Source organism: Tachysurus vachellii, chromosome 22 (assembly GCF_030014155.1).
Source record: "Tachysurus vachellii isolate PV-2020 chromosome 22, HZAU_Pvac_v1, whole genome shotgun sequence".
Classification (NCBI taxonomy): Eukaryota; Metazoa; Chordata; class Actinopteri; order Siluriformes; family Bagridae; genus Tachysurus; species Tachysurus vachellii.
In genome coordinates, this window is record NC_083481.1 from 15,857,678 (window position 1) to 15,878,630 (window position 20,953).

At 39.9% G+C, this 20,953-nt stretch overlaps 1 protein-coding gene across 6 annotated transcripts in view; it reads right to left on the reverse strand.

Moving 5' to 3' along the window:
• Window positions 1-17,707, reverse strand: part of cadpsa (Ca2+-dependent activator protein for secretion a) — a 93,061-nt gene extending 75,354 nt beyond the window's left edge. For all 6 annotated transcript variants that reach the window (XM_060857774.1, XM_060857772.1, XM_060857773.1 and 3 more), the window contains exon 1: window positions 16,515-17,707. In XM_060857774.1, the coding sequence (XP_060713757.1) occupies window positions 16,515-16,856 (342 nt within the window). In that variant the 5' untranslated portion in view covers window positions 16,857-17,707. The remainder of the gene's footprint in view (window positions 1-16,514) is intronic.
• Between the last annotated feature and the right edge of the window lie 3,246 nt (window positions 17,708-20,953).

Consider the following 20,953-nt stretch of genomic DNA (forward strand, 5'->3'; position numbering starts at 1 on the left):
TCTGAATGCTTGTGGGAAATAAAACCCAGAGTGGTATGGAGCAGAAAAAAATCAGAATAGAGGAAGCCTCTGTGAAAAATGTAGAATAAAGTCTTAATGATGGTCTCAGAGGGGGCATGGTGGCTTAGTGGTTAGCACGTTTGCCTCACACCTCCAGGGTTGGGGGTTCGATTCCCGCCTCCACCTTGTGTGTGTGGAGTTTGCATGTTCTCCCCGTGCCTCGGGGGTTTCCTCCGGGTACTCCGGTTTCCTCCCCCGGTCCAAAGACATGCATGGTAGGTTGATTGGCATCTCTGGAAAATTGTCCCTAGTGTGTGATTGCGTGAGTGAATGAGAGTGTGTGTGTGTGCCCTGTGATGGGTTGGCACTCCGTCCAGGGTGTATTCTGCCTTGATGCCCAATGACGCCTGAGACCCGTGACCCGAGGTAGTTCGGATAAGCGGTAGAAGATGAATGAATGAATGAATGACGGTCGCAGGGGCTCTTAACTAGAAGCTAAAGATCTGAACTTATCTAAACTAAACTGATATACAGTATCTGTAAAAAACTTTCAGATATCAGATCAGTGTTTCATCTTAGCCATCTTTTTATAAATCTCTACCTCACTTTTGTGGTGAAACAATTGCTGGTAGAGTTGCATCATGGCTGATTTAAGAGCAACTGACTTTTTTGACTTTTTCGACTGCCTTAATAAGTAGATGGAATATAGACCAAAAGAAAGACACCAAAAATGTCAATGGTTAGAAGCACACTCAAGCCACTGAGAATAAAAATGTTTATTAATTATAAGACTACAAACTTGCAGATTCACACACAGAGCGAAGAGTCGTTTGTAAACGAATCAACTCTTCGAGACTTAACAATCGAGTCATTTGTTGCATCATAATGGTTGAATGCCTATTCATACACACATACGCGCACACACACATACACATACTGCACAAAGCTGAATCACAAACTTATCTGAATCCATCTATTATACATATGTATTGGGGCTCCAGCAGTTATGGCTGTTGATCAGAGGATCGGTACTGCCAAGCTGCCACTGTTGGGCCCTTGATTAAGGCCCTTAACCTTCACAGCTCCAGGGGTGCTGTATCATTGCTGACTCTGCACTCTGGCCCCCAACCTCCAAATTTGGGATAAGTCAAGAATGAATTTCACTGTGCTAGAATGGATATGTGACTAAATAAAGGCTTCTGTTCTATTTTAATTCAACACCTGACGTAATGACAGATGACATCGTATCTAAAGAATCCTTTGTTATGCAGTAAACACTAAGCCTTTGATATACCAGTATACGTTAACAACCCTGTAAGCTTAAACCTGACCATTTGGTCATCTCTTTCAAAGCTGTGTGAATGCATATGGATAGACTCTCCTCAGAATATATCAGCTTGCAAGCACACAAAATAGTTCACTAAAATGTGTATAGATCCTGCTCTCTCTCTCTCTCTCTCTCCTTTTCTCTCTCTCTCATATCTCCCTCTGGGCTGCTTCTTCTCAGATGGTTGGCCGGCTGTTGCATTAGCGCCATTACTCTCATGCTGACTTGCGTAATGACTATAAAAAGATAAGTCACTAATGTGGTGACCACAGCAATTAAATCTCCTCCCTGTCTCGCTTTCCATTGTAGCGAGCTCTTCAGGCAGCCTCGACCCCGTGCATTAAAGACCAGCAGGGCGGTGGCGTTGAGGCTATCATCCACTATCAACGCAACAGGGAAGAACACAAGATGGGTCATTTCTGTAATAGCTAGATAGTGATGAGTCTTAGAAAAAATGCTTGAGTGTCTAGAGTTTCTTCTTTATCTTTTTTTTTCTGGTTCTATGGTGGGTAACTACAGGGTTTTTCAAACGAATCTACCGAACAGAAGTCGGAAGTCTCATACGAATTCTTTGTGTTGAGAAACAAACAGGAAGTTAATTGGAATTAAATGTTTCTATCATTCTAAAATGAAATGTTTTCCAATATGACCGACTTAATTTGACTAACCACGATTGAGTGACATAGAAAATACACGCAAGAAGTGAATTATCAACAGCTAACACTTCACTGTAACTGGAGTTTAATGTATTTTTGTCATCGCAAACAAGCTATCTTATTTTAGCTAGTTAGCAATAAAGCAAAAGATCCTCATCCTTCTCCACAACAAATTAGCTTATTAGCTACTGTACTTTCACACACATAATGTATATTTAGCAAAATTATGTACATTGTGAAGACTAAAAAAATGCTGTAACTAAACAGGTTTTAATTTTTTTTCTTTTGCCAGATACCTGGAATATCTACATGATCCCTTAATAATTCCTCGACTCCATTCAAAGCCCTTTCCATCATGGTGCTAAGTATGTGTGGCTCAGGAAGCAGCTCAGTGAATTTTATTGCCTCTGGATAAGAAATGCAGCCAGGAATAAATAACCGTAATGATTCTCCCGCTCCATCTCTCTGCCTCTCTGGCAAATGATGCACTTTCTACTTAAGAAAAGAAAAAGTGACACTGAAGCTGATTTAAATACAGTCAGCCTCATTAGAACTCAAATCAGCTTCGCTTTCTAGTCTTAACATCAGCTGATAGTAAAGACTTCCCTCCAAGTCTACACACCCACACACACACACACACACACAAGCTCATTCACCCTGAGATCTACCTCACACCTGCCTAGCCTTGTGGTTACTATAGAAACAGACAACTCGTGGATAGTAATTTACTATCACACACACATACATGCACACACATTCTTGCACACTGGCCAGCGTACGTACCACATGACAGAAGCTAAGCCTGTACATTAAACCCAGCAACCAAACCCTCAGTAATCTTGTAATGTTGGAGGAGAAAATGGGAAAAGGAAGCGCACACACCAGACAAAATATCCTTCCTGTATTGCAGGAGCTGTAATAACACAGATGCTTAATGTTTAATGGGTGACAAAGTTATTATTCTTCACAGATAAAAGCCTTTCCTTCATGTCCATTGAATGGCAACAAAACGGCTAAGGCAAATATCAAATATTAGTATAGAGAATGATGTAAATATCTTTCAGTCATAAAGGTACAACTTAACAGCGTATACGGAGCACCAAATTACCTGTGAGGCAATACAGTAAATGCACCAAATGACAGGTAGACACTTCATATGTAAATGATGTCTCAAAGATTGATAACATTTCATTTAGTAAAAGAATTTACGGCAACATGTAACATTTGGTGTGTGTGTTGGGAGTGACGGTGACACATGATTAGAAAATAATAGCAATTTGTTACTGTATTACGTGTTACTGTATATCGTCTGTATATAACTGTTCGTGGCATCAATTTGCCAACCGATTTTTTATTTATTATATTAATTTTCTTAAAGAAGTGACACTTCTTATACACGATACATATGCCATACAAAGTCACTGTGAAATTTTCCTTACTATAGAAACAACTATAGAACTGCACTATAGACCTTCTGCCCAATCGGAATCTAGAACACTGACAGCTGCACTGATGTATTTAAAATAAAAAAATAAATAAATAATGTCAACAGATAAATTACGTTTCAAGCTAAACAAATGTAAATATACGATGAAGCAAATGTCCACGAATTTGGTCTGGTGCACTAGATCAGAAACGCTTTGTATTTTTTGGGCTACGTCTTTACCCTGTAACTGCGCTCTAATGGACAGTGAATAACACACTATCTGAGGATGTGTGTGTGTGTGTGTCTATTTTAGTGTCTCTTCTGGCCGATCTATTCTTGAACAGAGCTTCAGGGCCTATGCGAGTGATTTAGTTCCTCCTGCTGTTTTTTTGCTCTGTTATAAATATCTCTATATTTAGGAACAATTTTTCATCACATGATCCATCTCTAATCGCATAAAACTTTAATTTCACGGAGAGTGCTGGTGAGAGAAGGGAAAGTGTACACTGGATTAAGTGTTCAGGTTTTTTCTCCATATAAAACCTGGAAAGCGTTGTGGAGGTAATGTAGTGCATACTGACTGCAAAGTGTATACTTTATTCCCTACACACTACTAATATACTATACCTATATATAAATTAGATATAAATATAGTATACCTTACTATTCTCCTTACAACATGCTTTACCTCATAATGTATCCTTCTTACAAAGTACTTTACCTCAAACAAATGCTCTTAACACAGTGGTTTACCTCAAATGAATCCTCTCTACAAAGTGCTTTACCTCAGATGTATACTCCTTACAAAGTACTTTACCTCAAACAAATCCTCCTAACACAGTGTTTTACCTCAAATGAATCCTCTCTACAAAGTGCTTTACCTCAGATGTATCCTCCTTACAAAGTGCTTTACCTCAAATGTATCCTCCTTACAAAGTGCTTTACTTCAAATGTATCCTACTTACAAAGTGTATTACCTCAAATGCATCCTCCTTACAAAGTGCTTTACTTCAAATGTATCCTCCTTACAAAGTGTATTACCTCAAATGCATCCTCCTTATAAAGTGTTTTACCTCAAATGCATCCTCCCTACAAAGTGTTTTACCTCAAATGTGTCCTCTCTACAAAGTGTTTTACCTCAAATGTGTCCTCTCTACAAAGTGCTTTACCTCAATGTATCGTCCCTATAAAGTGCTTTACCTCATAAGGTATCCTTCTTACAAAGTGTTTTATCCTCCTTACAAAGTGCTTTACTTCAGAATGTATCCTAATGTAGTTACAAATCGCTTTACCTCAGAATGTATCCTCCTTACAAAGTGCTTTACCTCAGAATGTATCCCCCTTGCAAAGTGTTTTACTTCAGAATGTATCCCCCTTACAAAGTGCTTTACCTCAGAATGTATCCTCCTTACAAAGTGCTTTACCTCAGAATGTATCCCGCTTACAAAGTGTTTTACTTCAGAATATATCCTCCTTACAAAGTGCTTTACCTCAGAATGTATCCTCCTTACAAAGTGCTTTACCTCAGAATATATCCCCCTAACAAAGTGCTTTACCTCAGAATGTATCCTCCTAACAAAGTGATTTATCTCAAATGTATCCAACTTATTAAGTGCTGTAGCTCAGGTTTGCACTACAAAGTGCTTTTCTGCACAAGGGATCCTTCTTGAACAAAGTGTTTAACCTAAGATGGTTTTACTTCAAAGGGCATTACCTCATATATTTTTATTTCAAAGTGCTGTACGTCATAACATGTTTTCCCTACAATGTGGTCTACCTTATAAAATATGCGTGTGTAAAGTATATCCATCCATATTCTCTCTCTCTCTCTCTCTCTCTCTCTCTCTCTCTCTCTCTCTCTCTCTCTCTCTCTCTCTCCTTGTTTCTCTCTCCTTCTCTTTTCCTTTTCCTTTTTTAATTTTTTAAATTAATCCTTCCTGTACATTTTTGTGTCTCTTCCTGTATCCTCCTTGGACATCTTCATGCTCTGTGAAGCATTACACTCGGTTTTGTTTGACAGGTGAGCACAGACTCATCTGGGGTATTATTTTTCTCTCTTGTTCAGCACAGGGTGCGAGAGAGAGAGAGAGAGAGAGAGAGAGAGAGAGAGAGAGAGAGAGAGAGAGAGAGAGAGAGAGAGAGAGAGAGAAAAGAACAAGAGATAGAGCACTTGGATGTTGAAATGATTCTATTCCGGAGATGGTTTATTTCTTATATTACACACACTTAAGGCACTTTACACACTGGAGAAAGAGAAAATCTGACCATTCTCTCGCTACATGCATCCACTGATTCCTTTTTGTTTTGTTTTTTAAACAAGCCTAACGTGTTACCTCCAATGCTCCACATTTATTACTTTCCCAATTATATTAATGGATTGTTTACTCTGTAAAATTCATTGAAGATAAAAAAAAAACAGGTTGAGTTCTATTAATGCGCTGTGCGTATTTTGGCTTAACTTAGATAGGAAATTGAAATAATGCGCTCTTTGGAAGATTGGACTCATTAAGTGAGGTCAGGTCGAAATGAACTACAGTGCTTTTATGAACAAGACAGAGTAGGAGGCATACAATGTAAAAATATGGGTCTCTGTGTGTTTGTGTGTCTGTGTGGGTTAGACAGGCTAGAGATGCCCGATGAGAGCATACCCTCATCAGTATACAGAAAGCCTTGTGGAGGAGAAACTCCTTATCTCTATTTCCTCTATCACTGTTCCATATCCTTCATGACGGTACATTAAAGGAAAAATCCGCAACGAACAACAATTTTTCAACTATAACCTGATCTAAATTACCCAAAATGCCATTTGTCTACCTGCTCATATTGTGGATATAATCCCTCGCATCATTTTTATCTAAAGACATCGATGCGGTGGTGCTTTAGTGCTTTAGACTGTCCGGCTTTCTCACTTTCTCGTCAGACAAACAGATCAGCTTCTGAAGCTTACGGCTTGTTCATGCAAGTTCATGCTCCACTAGTCTACGTCAGATTTCTTGTTGCTCTGACGCTGCTGGAAAATGGTGAGGTGAATCCTGGAACTTCTTAATAATTTAGCAAAACACGATTTTTTTAATATAACCACATTGTTCAGATATGACATACTGTAAACACAAACAACATTCATCTCTCTATATGTATATGAAATTCGTGTCTTGGAGCTTCAGTTTGTGTTCTCTAGCCACACTTGAAGATATTCTGAGAGTCTAGCTGCATGTCTCATTTCCCCTTGAGCTCGAAGGAGAGTTATGGAGCGGTTATTACATTAAAATATACATTTCAGAGCTGTAGGAAGTAAAGAAAGGTGTGTATGACTGTGGGAGCACCATTCCCATGTGAAGCACTGTGGTGGGAGCAGCGTGAACATCGTGTAGAGAATTAGTAGAAAATGGTGCCAGAGTTTAAGGGGGTGAATACTTATGCACTGTGGAGCTGGAATTAAAATCGTAAAGTATTGCATCAGTGAGCACTGTGGTTTAATAAACCAGTTTCTCTGGCTGTCAATCCTTTAGTGTCTCTCTCTCTTTTCTCTCTCTATGCTTTGTTATATTATATGCAGGGAGTTGATGGTTGACAGGATTGTAAAAGCTGCCATCCATAAAGAAAGAAACCAGAGTGAAGCTTACAATTCCGCCTGCTGACAGTGTGTGTGTGTGTGTGTGTGTGTGTGTGTGTGTATGTGTGTGTGTGTGTATGTGTGTGTGTGTGTGTGTGTGTGTGTGTGTATGTGTAAGTGTGTGTGTGCATATAACATACTACATATTAGCATGTTTATGCAGGTGTGCATTTGTGTGGTTGTAAGCATTGTGTGTGTGTGTGTGTGTGTCTGTGTGTGTGTGTGTGTGTGTGTGCATATAACATACTACATATTAGCATGTTTATGCAGGTGTGCATTGTGTGCATTTGTGTGGTTGTGAGCATTGTGTGTGTGTGTTTGTATGTGTGTTTCTACTCTCTGGATGATTCTAATGGATTTTCACAGATGCTGTACTGAAAGAGCTGTAATGACACCACATCATGTGTGCTAGTGAGTCACACACAGCGCACATCTGTACACACATCTGGGGAACCATGAGTTTGTTACATTGAGCAAACTTTGATTTGTGCTCTGTGGTAGTCATTAAAATGATCATTTTTTGATATATATTTATATAAATATAATAAACATTAAAAAGGAAAAAAAGTATTTATTAGCTAATAAAAAGTATTTTTTGTATTAATTTGGAAGTTGAAGTCAATTTGTATTAACAGATCTACAAAGAAAATATTAAAACATAACAACTGAAATTTCTTCTTATATTTTGTCATTTTTTTCTGTAAGGATTTTAAAATTTCAAACATTATTTTAATATTAGTTTATCTGTATGCCAGTATATATGCCTGAGCCTTTGACCTGCTCTCTCTCTCTCTCGCTCTCTCTCTCTTTCTCTCTTTCTTACACTCTCTCTCTCTTTCTCTCTTTCTCACACTCTCTTTCTCACACACTCTCTCTCTCTCTCTCTCTCTTTCTCACACTCTCTCTCTCTCTTTCTCTCTCACACTCTCTCTCTCTCTCTTTCTCACACTCTCACTCTCTCTCTCGCTCTCTCTCTCTCTTGCTTTCTCTCTCTTTCTGTCCGCAAGCTATAAAGTATGAAACACTCACATGCTGCTATTGTATTCATGCCTACATTCATTTTCTTTCTCTTTTCACTTTAACACCCACACAAACACACACAAACACACAAACACACACACACACACAAACGCGCATATGCTGGAGTCGTATGTTACTTACATATTTTGTACAATGTGTCGTGTTTAAAAGGTTGCACTTTTTCATCGCTGAGCTGTTCACAACAGAAATCAACTCTATCGGCAGTTTTGGGATAGCTGTGTGCTCTGAAATAAATATTTTACAATAAATTCTATTGTTAGTTCTATTCACTAAGCAAGGCTCAGTTTCTAATCAGGACATAGATAGATAGATAGATAGATAGATAGATAGATAGATAGATAGATAGATAGATAGATAGATAGATAGATAGATAGATAGATAGATAGATAGATAGATAGATAGATAGATAGATAGATAGATAGATAGATAGATAGATAGGCAGGCAGACAAACAGACAGACAGACAGACAGTTAGATAGATAGTCTACCTATGAAACAAAGACACAGGTAAAGAGATAAAAAACAGACAGATCAAAATATAATATATAACATTTAGACAGGCAGATAACCAAATAGACAGACAGACAGATGGAAGGACAGACAGACAGATGAACAGACAGGTAGGCAAATAACAAAAAGGCAAACAAAGAGAGAAAAGCTGGCAACGTATCTAACAGAAACACATAACCTAAGAGACAAAAAAAGACAAACATGTATTGTCTCAGGCAGGGAAAACAGACAGACAGACATGTTTACTGTCATCAACAACGTTAGCTTTGGAGCCTCGACTAAACGATTGTGGTGAATCTGAATAAGATTTTGCGCCTAAACATTTTATTACCTCCTCAGAAAAACTTCCGTAATGTTTTTTAAGATCTCTTAACATTACAGAATAACTGAGCAGGTCTCGTTCAGCCATGTGCTACTGGAAATAGTTGCTGTATTGTCTTTAGTGCAGGAGAACAAGAATAAAGTCTTTTACAGTTTTCTGTACTATTGGTATTTTCCATTTTGGTTTTAAATCTTTTTTTTTTTTTTCCCAAAATCTAATGAGTTCTTTATTAGCTGTTGAGGTAAAACTGGTAGGTTTACAGAAGCAGACACCCGGGCAGCAATTACTGTAATTACACTCTCCACATCCTTGTGTGTGTGTATTTGGTTTCCTATTATTAAATGTTTTTACATTGTGGGGACACGACTGTTATTTTATTTATTTAATTTTTAATTGCTTAAAAATTTTAAGAGTTTAAGGTTCAGGCTTTGGAATAAATATACATTATTTAGCTACATAAATACATGAGTTGACAGAAACATCTCATAAATGTAGCAATACAGAGCTCTGTGTGTGTGTGTGTGTGTGTGTGTGTGTGTGTGTGTGTGCATATTTAAGAATGGGGAAAAGGAGGGGGATGAAAGACTGTGGCAGTAATTATACTAATTAGAATGTGTGTGTGTGGGGGTGTGTGTGTGTGTGTGTGAGAGAGAGAGAGAGAGAGAGAGAGCGTGTGCCTGTGTGTGTGGTTCATGACTGATGCTGCTTGGCCACATGGCCTTTGTCACATGCATATGTGTGTGTGTAAGAAAGATAGACAGAGAGACAGAGAAAGAGAGAGAGAGAGAGAGAGAGAGAGAGAGAGAGAGAGAGAGAGAGAGAGAGAGAGAGTGAGTGAGTGTGTGTGTGCTGCTTGTCGCTGTGAGTAACGTAAAGTGTAAATGAACACACAGCAGCACAACAGATGCTCTAAGCATGAGCAAAAACAAATACACACGACTGTCACAGAGCAACAAAAGTGACCAGCATAGTTTGTCAATTTTATAGGAAATGTAGATGTTACACTTACACTTGGTTACTGTTGCTATGTGGATTTTAAAAAAACAAGACTCAGTGTCTTTAACGCAATACACACATTTTGGGGTCAGAAGCACACAGTAAAGTGTTTAAGGCTGTTTAGAAGAATGTATAGATGATGGAGTAAGTTAGCGGTGCAGGGGAAAATGAGCAGGAAATGACATCATCTATTTATCTGCTTTTTTTTCTCACTATGACCTGAAACTGAACTCTGTTCACTTTATCCGCTGCCTCAGACACTGGCGTTTTTAGCTCTGATCCAAGAATTTCCTTGAACTGAGGAAAACTCTGGTACTGGTACAAAGCACTGACAGTGGAGACTCCTTCCATATTTGTAGGAAGGATTTTAAAATCACTGGAAAAAAAAACCCCGATTCTTAAAGATCAGATGTTCTGATGTTTTAATACCGCTGTTAGAACCGCACACATTTTAGTAGAACATCTGCTGTGAGCTTTCCCATAAACGCCACCGACGCATCCAACTTACTGCTTATTGCTCCGAGCTTGTGGGCTAATAACGCAAGTGTGATTTTTATGATGCGTGCATATGCACACACACACACACACACACACACACACACACACACACAGAGCTTTGCAGATTTTTTCAATACTTTCATCATGCGCTTGTTCAGTACTTGCAATGTTTTTACAATATAAAATTTTCATTTTCATGCGCTTGACCTTTCATGGTGAATGTAGTGATGCTCATACGCATCGTGACTTGTGTAAGCAATTTTCGTCTCCTTCATTTTTCCTTCGCCGCCCAATAAAGCTGATCAGCAGGAATCAGAACAGACGGCTGATTTCATTCATCTTCATTAAGAGCTTGATCCTGAGCCCAACGCTGAGCATGAGGCTTATTAACTTATTAAGCTCCTTATATCAGAATTCTGTCAGAGTTATTCTCCACGGTGAAGAGAACAAAACAACACAACACAAATCAATCACATGCTGTAAAGACGACAGGTTAACGTTATTAAAGAAATGTGACTACAATTACAGAAGAGGAGATGAGAAGAGAAGAGAAGAGAAGAGAAGAGAAGAGAAGAGAAGAGAAGAGAAGAGAAGAGAAGAGAAGAGAAGAGGACATGGGAGAAGAGAAGAGAAGAGAAGAGAAGAGAAGAGAAGAGAAGAGAAGAGAAGAGGAAATGGGAGAAGAGAAGAGAAGAGAAGAGAAGAGAAGAGAAGAGAAGAGAAGAGAAGAGAAGAGAAGAGAAGAGAAGAGAAGAGAAGAGGAGAAGAGAAGAGAAGAGGAAATGGGAGAAGAGAAGAGAAGAAAAGAGAAGAGAAGAGAAGAGAAGAGAAGAGAAGAGGAAATGGGAGAAGAGAAGAGAAGAGAAGAGAAGAGAAGAGAAGAGAAGAGAAGAGAAGAGGAAATGGGAGAAGAGACGAGAAGAGAAGAGAAGAGAAGAGAAGAGAAGAGAAGAGAAGAGAAGAGAAGAGGAAATGGGAGAAGAGAAGAGAAGAGAAGAGAATAGAAGAGAAGAGAAGAGAAGAGAAGAGAAGAGAAGAGAAGAGGAAATGGGAGAAGAGAAGAGAAAATAAGAGAAGAGAAGAGAAGAGAAGAGAAGAGAAGAGAAGAGAAGAGAAGAGAAGAGAAGAGAAGAGAAGAGGAAATGGGAGAAGAGAAGAGAAGAGAAGAGAAGAGAAGAGAAGAGAAGAGAAGAGGAAATGGGAGAAGAGAAGAGAAGAGAAGAGAAGAGAAGAGAAGAGAAGAGAAGAGAAGAGAAGAGAAGAGGAAATGGGAGAAAAGAAGAGAAGATAAAAGAGAAGAGAAGAGGAGATGGGAGAAGAGAAGAGAAGAGAAGAGAAGAAAAGAAAAGAAAAGAAAAGAAAAGAAAAGAAAAGAAAAGAAAAGAAAAGAAAAGAGAGAAGAGAAGAGAAGAGAAGAGAAGAGAAGAGAAAAGAACAGAAGAGAAGAGAAGAGAAGAGAAGAGAAGAGAAGAGATGAGGAAATGGGAGAAGAGAAGAGAAGAGAAGAGAAAAGAGAAGAGAAGATCGGAGAGGAGAAGAAAAGAAAAGAGAAGAGGAGAGGAGAGGAGAGGAGAGGAGAGGAGAGGAGAGGATAATTCTGCACCTGAACAATAGAATTAAATGGAGAGGACTGACAGAATAATGTGGACACACGTCACGGCCATTACATCACTCAAATCACATTGTGCTTCTTTCCAGTCCTCCCTCTCCCTCTCCCTCTCTCTCTCTCTGTCTCTCTCTCTCTCTGTCTCTCTCTCTCTCTCTCTCTCTCTTACCCTTCCACAGCTTTGTTCTCAGACAGCTTGCGAGTAGGGGGAGGGTGCAGGCTTGTCGTGGAGAAACCGCACACAGATGTTTGACCTTCTCACCTGCATTTAGCTTGAGCGCTTCATACACACAAGCACAGTGTCCCTCTATAAGAGCAGCTGGACCCTTCAGACTTCTCTTCAGCGTTTACACCGCAACGATGCTGACGCTTTGTGTCTTCGTGATGGCCGTGTCCCGCTTTGAAGTCGGCTCATTAACATATCTGATCAAACAGATCATAAACAGCTGCCGGCTCTGTTTTGAACGTTACTCTGGTTCCTATCAAGATGCTCTGCTTCACCATTACTGCCTCAAACAGGAAGAAAAATAAAGAAAGTGCTAGAAATGTCGCTCGTATATCATCAGTTATAGCAAAAACACCCCGAGGTCTGATGAGTTCGTACTCTACATGGATTTGAAACGGTACAAAAACTAATTTTATGATCTGTTTAATTTTCATTTCGAAAACCATCATTATTAGACTTAGATTACATTATACAGTACCACCGAGCTACCCGGTTCTTGAATCCGATTGGTCAGGGTTAGGATTACAGTGACAGCTTACACAAGGATTTGTATGGTGGACGTTTCACAGATTACAGATGTGTTTCGTTCTAGATTCGGTGTACAAGTTTCCTCTAAGGCAATGTTTATTTTGCATCTTAAACAAGTGTCAGTCTCCAGTGTAAGCATTTTGTACACAGTCTTCGAGTCTTCAGGGTATATCGCTCTGTGGTTTCTCAGTAACAACACTGCGAAATTACCTTCAAATTATTTTTGAATAACGGGAAAATATGTGGTGCCTTTACTGGTCCTTTAACCTTTGTAGGAAAATGTCAATAGGAATTCGAATAGATTGGTTATAAATATAACAGAAATTAATTTTTAATGGTTACTCACTAGTTTGATTTGCATTAGCATAAAAAATATTGTTGAAAAAAGGCACTACATGTTGCCTGAGCAGACACTGGGTCACTCTGGAGGATTGTGGGGGCTCTAATGATGATGAGAGTCGCACAGGAGGAGAAAATCGGGCTGGTTAAAAAATGATAGAGCAATTTATAGTCTGATTTTTCTGCATCCTTTCAGACATGATCTTTTCACTATAGAAAAACGTACAGACAACCTTCGTTAAATGTGTCCTATCAATCATATCAATAATGCTACACTATACGCAAAATGATCATCAAACTCATGTGTTATTTTTCCCTGAAAGCCTCTTTTTTCTAGCATGTCTCTGTATGCTGTAGAATTACACTTTCGCTTCACTGGAACTAAGAGGCTCAAACACAGTTCCAGTATCACAACGTGGCCGTGAACAAAGCACAGCTCCATGTAGACATGTCATGTTAAGGTTGCACTGGACCAACTCATAGTGTCCTGCACTGAGCCCTGACTCTGACTCAATCCCACCTTTGGAATGAACTGGAACACCGACTGAACCCCAGACCTCTTCACTCTTACAATATCAGTGTCTGATCTCTCTAGTGCTCTTGTAGTTGAATGAACACAAAAAGAACAAGCACACAGGTGTGATAGTCAGGTGTCCACAACGCAACTTGCACATATAGCATATCTTATTTTGAGATGGTGAGCCCCAGCAGGCCAGAAAAGCTTCTTGGATATTATCAACATGTAGACCAAACAAGCTCAAAGAAGAAAACCAGACTCAGAGTGACGCAGGAAGTAAACAAGCAACAGTTCCAACAAAGGTACAATTTACATGCAAAAAAAAACTTTTTGATAATGATCGAGATTTTTATGTGGCAAACACATACAGCACCACGTTTGTGCATTTGTATGTACTGCATTTTCTTAAAATTTCTACCCCAGTGACGCACCAATTCTGGAAATAAATCTGAATACACATACAGATATAAACAGTTTTACTGCATCAGAAACTTAGGCTACTACAGACAGTAGTGTGTCACCAACAAAAAAGACGTTTAGACAAAGACGTGTTTCAGAGCCCTTTAGAATAATTAGGAGTGCTAACGTGAGGCACCACTATTTTTATTATTATGTAGCTGTACTTTATTAAATTTTAGTTTGGCTAGCTATTTTTCAGATCAACAAAATGAAATACATCTGCCACACTCTCCACACAAATTCAAGCATTACCGAGGCTGCATCACAGCTGGTCAAAGAGCATCGCTCCCCCAACACGTCCCCCGAATCAGCATCTCCCACAGGGACTCTTTTTATGTTCCCAAGACAAACCTATCATAAAAACAAGCCAAGAGACTCCCAGGTGAGTGCTGAGCCTTGAGTCTTGTTGTCTCCGAGTTAACAAACGTTCAGCACCGCAGGTGATGAGAGCTGTTTTCTGAACTGATTTGTTGAAGATTCAGAAGGCGGAACATATCTCATCTGGAGACGTGCAGAGGACTACCTCATAATAAGCTCTAAATAAATTAACCAACTTGGGCCTGATAAGAGATAATGCTACTTCAGGACTCTTAGATCAGCAGCTGCTAGAATTCCTTTCATCATGGCAGTATGTAGTAAGCCGGTGTAGATGGAGCTCTCTGAGGTGTTGTGTTGAGTTTCTTCTGCCGCTGGGAAATATTGTTAACGTTGTTATACTAAATGCAGGACACTTAAGTCACTAAAATGTGTCGGATAAGGCAATTGTTTTTAGATCGATTTATTTTTTTTAAATGATGCTGTTTTTTCCCAAGAATTCCTCAGTATTAATCACAAATTTGCTTGTGCATGTTTCGGTTACCAAAGCACCACCATCAAACATCTGCAGGATCAATAGTCCCAGCCCGTCCCATCCCATCCACTCCATTATGTACAGTCTCGCTGGGTTTCAGCATCGTTCGAAAAGGCGCAGACCGATATTGCTTTCAGCAGATGGGATCCCATCACTTCACTGCACACAATTTGGCAAATAAAGCCTTACTGACACATCTAGTGGCAAGTTGTTGCTGTCTCCTGAACAGTAAAACACAATGGTGGGAAAAGAAATAGGTTGAATCCAGAGGTGACACAGATGTCAAATGAGATGATTGCTCAGAAAAGTGCTCAGTTGGTATCAGTTTTATTTTACAGACAAGAGAAGACAAAGTAAAGAAGTTGACTATTTTGCTGAGTAATATGCAGTATAATATATAGTATGTGGTGTTGTTTTTTTTAACCAACACTGCCAACACTGGCAATTTCTATTAACTAAATAGAAACACACCATTTAACTAAAACAAGTTAGTTCCTGTTATTACTTGTGTTATAACAGCTATAAACTCTCCTTCGATCGGTCTGAATTTTATCTCTGTTTTGATGTGAATATACTTGGCATGATACCTATAAACCAGAACACACAAAATCACTGATCCTGAACTGAAGACTTTCCTGTGTCAGAAAACATTCTCACTCTTACTGAAGACTTCTTCTAGAACTGCAAAATTATCTATAATGCAGATTACATGATAAGACAAAAGCGGTAATATAAACAGAGCTGCTGTTCTAGAAAATTCAACAAATCTTCCCTCACGTAATACACTGCTATAAATGCTTAGATGGCAAAAAAATAAGGACATAATAATGTAAAAGCCAAATGAAAGGAAACAAAAGTAAACAGAAACCATAAAATCAGATCTTGTCCTAGATTCGTACACTTCCCTGACCATAATCATTGGGATGGAAAGGTTTAATCATGCTTTATCTGATTGCTTCGCCCGTCCCTGATGAGATCGATTCACTGAAAGGACTGATGAAGCCACAGAGGTCTGGATTTTATTTAGGCTAAAAATGTGTACTCAGAATCTCTCTCTGTGCCAGAATGGCAAACATTAAGAGAGGTACAGAATCAACTGGTTGTTGCAGCAGAGCTTTTCTGAGCGTCTGTGGGATGTTTCTCCAAACCCTTTACATATTCATAAAGCTTTGGTACAATTACAGGAAGTTTTTCTAGCCCCATAAGCATTCATAAGGCTTGAGCATAGTTATAGGCTGTTTCTTCAGCCCTATAATAAGCATTTAGAAGGCCTTGATGTTCTTATAGAATATTGCTCCACACCCTATAAGCATTTATAAGATTTTAGGATTATAAGATTTTTCCACCCTTATAAGCAGTTCTGAAGCTTCTACCTGTGTATATGATGTTTTTACTTCTGAGAAACATTCATAAAGTGTTTTTTTTTAATGCTAAGAAAATATATTTGATGCTTTTACAGTTGCGTTTACTTTTATACATGCTTTTAGCCAAGTGATCAGAAGTTAAGTCACTTTTTGGTTTTCAAATGTTTATCCGATTTTTTTTTTTCACCCAGAGCAATCTGATGCTGTGTGACCTTTTACCTTCTCGCCGTTTCTTACCTTCTGCTGCCGCCTCGCCATGTCCGTGGGCTGCTTGGCGTTGAACGGGTACGCGATGCAGCGCATGACGAACACGTAAACCTGTAGCCTCTTCTTTCTTTCCTCTTCTTGCCTTTGCATCTTCTCCACGTCGTCCTTCTCCTTGTCTTCCCTGGCTGCGGGTCCGGGGCTGGAGGGCCGCGCCTGGCCACCGCGGCTGGGCTGTATGCCGCTCGCGCCCTGGCCGGAGCTGTTCGATGAGACCCGCGCGTTTCCGACGGGTTTTGGAGCCGCCACTGTCGCCGTTTTGCGCTCTTCTTCCACCACCTCATCTTCCTCCTCGCTCGAGGACGGGTCTAGCATGTTGGCTCGAAGTTAAAGGTAAATTTGTGAAGAAGTGGTTGAAGGGGAGAAAAAGGTTAAGAAGTGGTTGAAGGGGAGGAAAAAATACGCGCCTCTGAGTCACAAAAGATCCGCGGAGATGCTCCGGCTTGAACAGAAAAGTGAGGCGACTCGATGTGCCATCAAAGCTTCAAACTTCACTCCATAAATTTTGCGTTGGTCTGGAAATAACCTGTTTCCCGACAGCCTGTAGAGTCGTTTAGAGTAACTGTTGCTTTTTCTTTTCTCTTCTTCCGTGTATGCTTTTATAACCTAATTACAGTGTTACAAATAATTTCGAAGCTTTTTAAATTATTAATTTTCATAAATTCACTTTGTTTTCAGTCCCTCCTCTTTCTATTTGCCGTTGTCTCGCTCTTTCTCTCTGCTTTTCCAGATGCTCTTTGGCGATGGCAACCTGCGATGGCCACTTACCGAGAAAAAAAAGCGGCTATGGGCGCTGACCGCGGTCCTGAATCTCAGGGCGCGTTCCAAATGAACACACACGGCACTTCCTCGCGCGCAGACGCTGTGTATTTTCCAACCCTTTGTAGTGCACGTTTACATGAAGTACAAGACTATTCGGGATCCAACCTTGTATCGCGGAGATGCTCAGGCTGAGCTACAAACGTGTCCCTGTTGGACACCAAGTGCACTACAACGGGTGTAGATGCCAATAATTCATACCTAGTTTTAGCTCACTTGTGTAGGGTGAAGGAAGCGAATTGAGATGAAGCCAAATTGCCCGTGGGGGAGGAGGGAACCGTTTTGACGTTGTTTCCGCGACAGCTGCTCCATCTCTCCCTCTCTTTATTAACCCAAGGCGGCGTATTAGTGCGGTTTTTCGTTCTGTTGGACTGTTAACTGAGGACACTAAATCATATTAAGGACCATTTGTTTGGGGGTCTAAAAAAGATTGTACACCTAAATGTTTTCCTATGAGAAAGTGCTCCAAGTAGAACATTTTGGAAGAAGCTAAAACCCCTCAAATAATCTCTAAACACTTAAAGAATCCTCCAAGAGCCCTTTCCCATTTTTTTATGACAAATAGGTCCAAGTAGGACACGTTTAAGAAGTGAAGAACCCAAATTGTTAAACTTTCAACCCTTTCAAAGAGAACCCAAATTGTTAAACTTAGAACCCTTTCAAAGAGAGCACAAGTCAATGTTTCCCAATGAGAAAGTGGTTCGTCAAGAATACACTCAAAACAAAAAGAACCCCTACACTTTAAAAAAAAAACATGAGCCTTTTGTTTCTAAGAGCGAAAAATTCTGTTTTTCCCTTTGAGAAAGGGTTCCAGGTTGAACACCTTTTAAAAATCTTTTATTCTTAGAATGTACACCTGAAAGGTTTGCTCTGAGAATGGTATCCAAGCAGAACACTTTTAAATAAAGAATCCTTAATTAGTTAATAACCCTTTAAAGAACCCCTGAAGATTTTTGTAAATGTGCATAACTGTGTATTTCCTGATGACAAAGGGGTTCAGGTAGTTTATTTTTTTAAGAAGCTAAAAATCTTCAATTATTTTCTAAAACCCTTGAAGTACATCCATCCCTAAAGGTGTTATTTTTCTGTTTGTAATATCTATTAGTGTATTACTACTATTACTAATTACTACTAATACTATTACTATTACCAAATATATCTATAGTGTCCTGCCTTAATGACTATTGTCCCGTCACACTCACACCCATCCTTATGAAGTGCTTCGAGAAGCTCGTCATGAGGTACATCAAGACCCAATTACCACCCTCACTGGACCCCCTACAGTTCGCGTATTGTCCAAACCATCCCACGGACAATGTCATTGCCACGTCCCTTCATATAGCCCTCACCCACCTGGAAAATAAAGACACATATGTACGAATGCTGTTCATAGACATCCCTCAGCACCTGTTTGGGAAGCTGAGCCTGCTGGGACTAAACACCTCCCTCTGCAACTGGATCCTAGACTTCCTGACTGGGAGACCTCAGTCAGTCCAGATCGGGAACATCATCTCCAGCACCACCACACTGAGCACTGGAGCCCCCCAGGGCTGCATGCTCGGTCCACTGATGTTCACTCTGCTGACTCACGACTGTGCAGCAATGCACAGATCGAACCATATTATCAAGTTCGCCAATGATACGATCGTGGTGGGTCTCATCAGCAAGAAGGAAGAGTCAGCATACAGAGCTAACTGCCTGGTGTAGAACCAACAACCTTTCTCTGAATGTTGATAAAACCAAAGAGATGGTTGTTGACTTCCGGAGAACACAGAGTGACCACTCTCTGCTGAACATCAACGGATCATCTGTAGAGACCGTCAGGAGCACCAAATTTCTTAGTGTTCATCTAGCAGAGAACTTCATCTGGTCACATCTCCCTCCCCACATCCTGACCACTTTTTACAGAGGGACCATTGAGAGCATTCTGAGCAGCTGCATCACTGTATGGTTTGGGAACTACACCAACTCAGATCGCAAGACCCTGAGCAGATAGTGAGGGCAGCTGAGAAAATCATTGGAGTCCCTCCATCATGGACACTTACACCACACTCTGCATCCACACTCTTCACAATACTGCCGTCTGAAAAAAGGTACCGAAGCAGTTGGGCCCTCACGACCAGACTGTGTAACAGTTTCCCACAAGCCATCAGACTCCTTAATAACTAAACTGTACTGAGCACAACATAAACACACCCACATCAACTGTATGGACTGCAGAGACCTACACTAAATACACACACTTCCAATATATATCCATCAATCTGTTTACATGCTGTTTTTTGCACATTCTGTCTGACATTTCAGTTGATTGATTGCTGTTTTGCACAACCCTGTACAATAACTCAGGTAACTGCTGCTATAACACTGTGTTCATTCCAGTATTTCTGCACACATAATATTGTCTGAACATACAGTATTTACACTGGTCGGCACTGTTTCAGTTTATTGTCTTTTGTGTATTGTCTTGTAATGTTTTGTTTGCACTGTCTTTTGTCCCGCATTGTCTTGTCTGTCTTATTTGTCTTGTCCTGCACTGTTTGCACCAGGTTGCACAGTTGCACTTTATGTGGCTAGGACTACTTACTAAGTCCTTTGCTCTGTCTTTGTTTTGTGTGGCACCATGATCATGGAGAAATGTTGTCTCATTTCACTGTGTACTGCAACAGCTATATAGGGTTGAAATGACAATAAAAGCTTCTTGACTTGACTTGACTGTCACCTAGGTGGTGGAGTAAACTTCCCCTAGATGTCCGAACAGCCGAAAAGTCCTAACTCTTCCTGAAAATTTTCAACTTGCAACTTGTTCCCTGATTGTTTGCCAAAAAGGTTTATGTGCTATATTTCCTCTCAACAGAGTTTTAGACTCGGTTAGACTCAAGAATTCATTATTAGAGACTTCAAAGCCCTTTTGTACTGTATGTCGCTCTGGATAAAGACATTTTCCAAATGCTGTAAACTTAGACATTTTTTTTTGCACACCTGAATGTTTCCCTGAATGAGAACAGGTTTCAAGTAAAACCCAAGAATCCGTTGTGAGCCAATAGTTACTGGTTAAATCAAGAACCTTCTGGGTGAAGATTTTAAGACCTCATTTAGACTACATAAAAGATATTTTGTTTGTCCTATCTGGGAAACCCTAAACCCTAAAGTTCCTTATTTTGTCCTTTTAATGTCCATTGAAAACCTTTCAACAGAGATTCCCTTCACAAACGATTCCAGGAAGCATCAACTATTTACAAGCATGAGGTGGAAACGGACTCTCTGGACGGAAAGTAAGCCGGGCTAGAACCGAAATGTCAGGAACTACGAAGAGGCAATTCTACTCGCTGCACTTCAGTAATTAAATTACATTAGGTTTGAGTGTACATAGGTTCAGGGCCTCTAGAAAGGGAGATTAAAGGTTCCTGTTCCTGAGGGTCAAACAGTGGTGAGTAGGTGACCCTGGGAGTAGAGCAGAAGCCTTTAAAAGGTGTGACCATATACGAATGCTGAAATAAAAGTGAATGTCAAGTGTTTCCTGTAAGCGCATTGCTATCATAAGCATCCTGTTTCTCAAGAAAGTTTGCATACCACTTTGCAGTCTTTGTTTT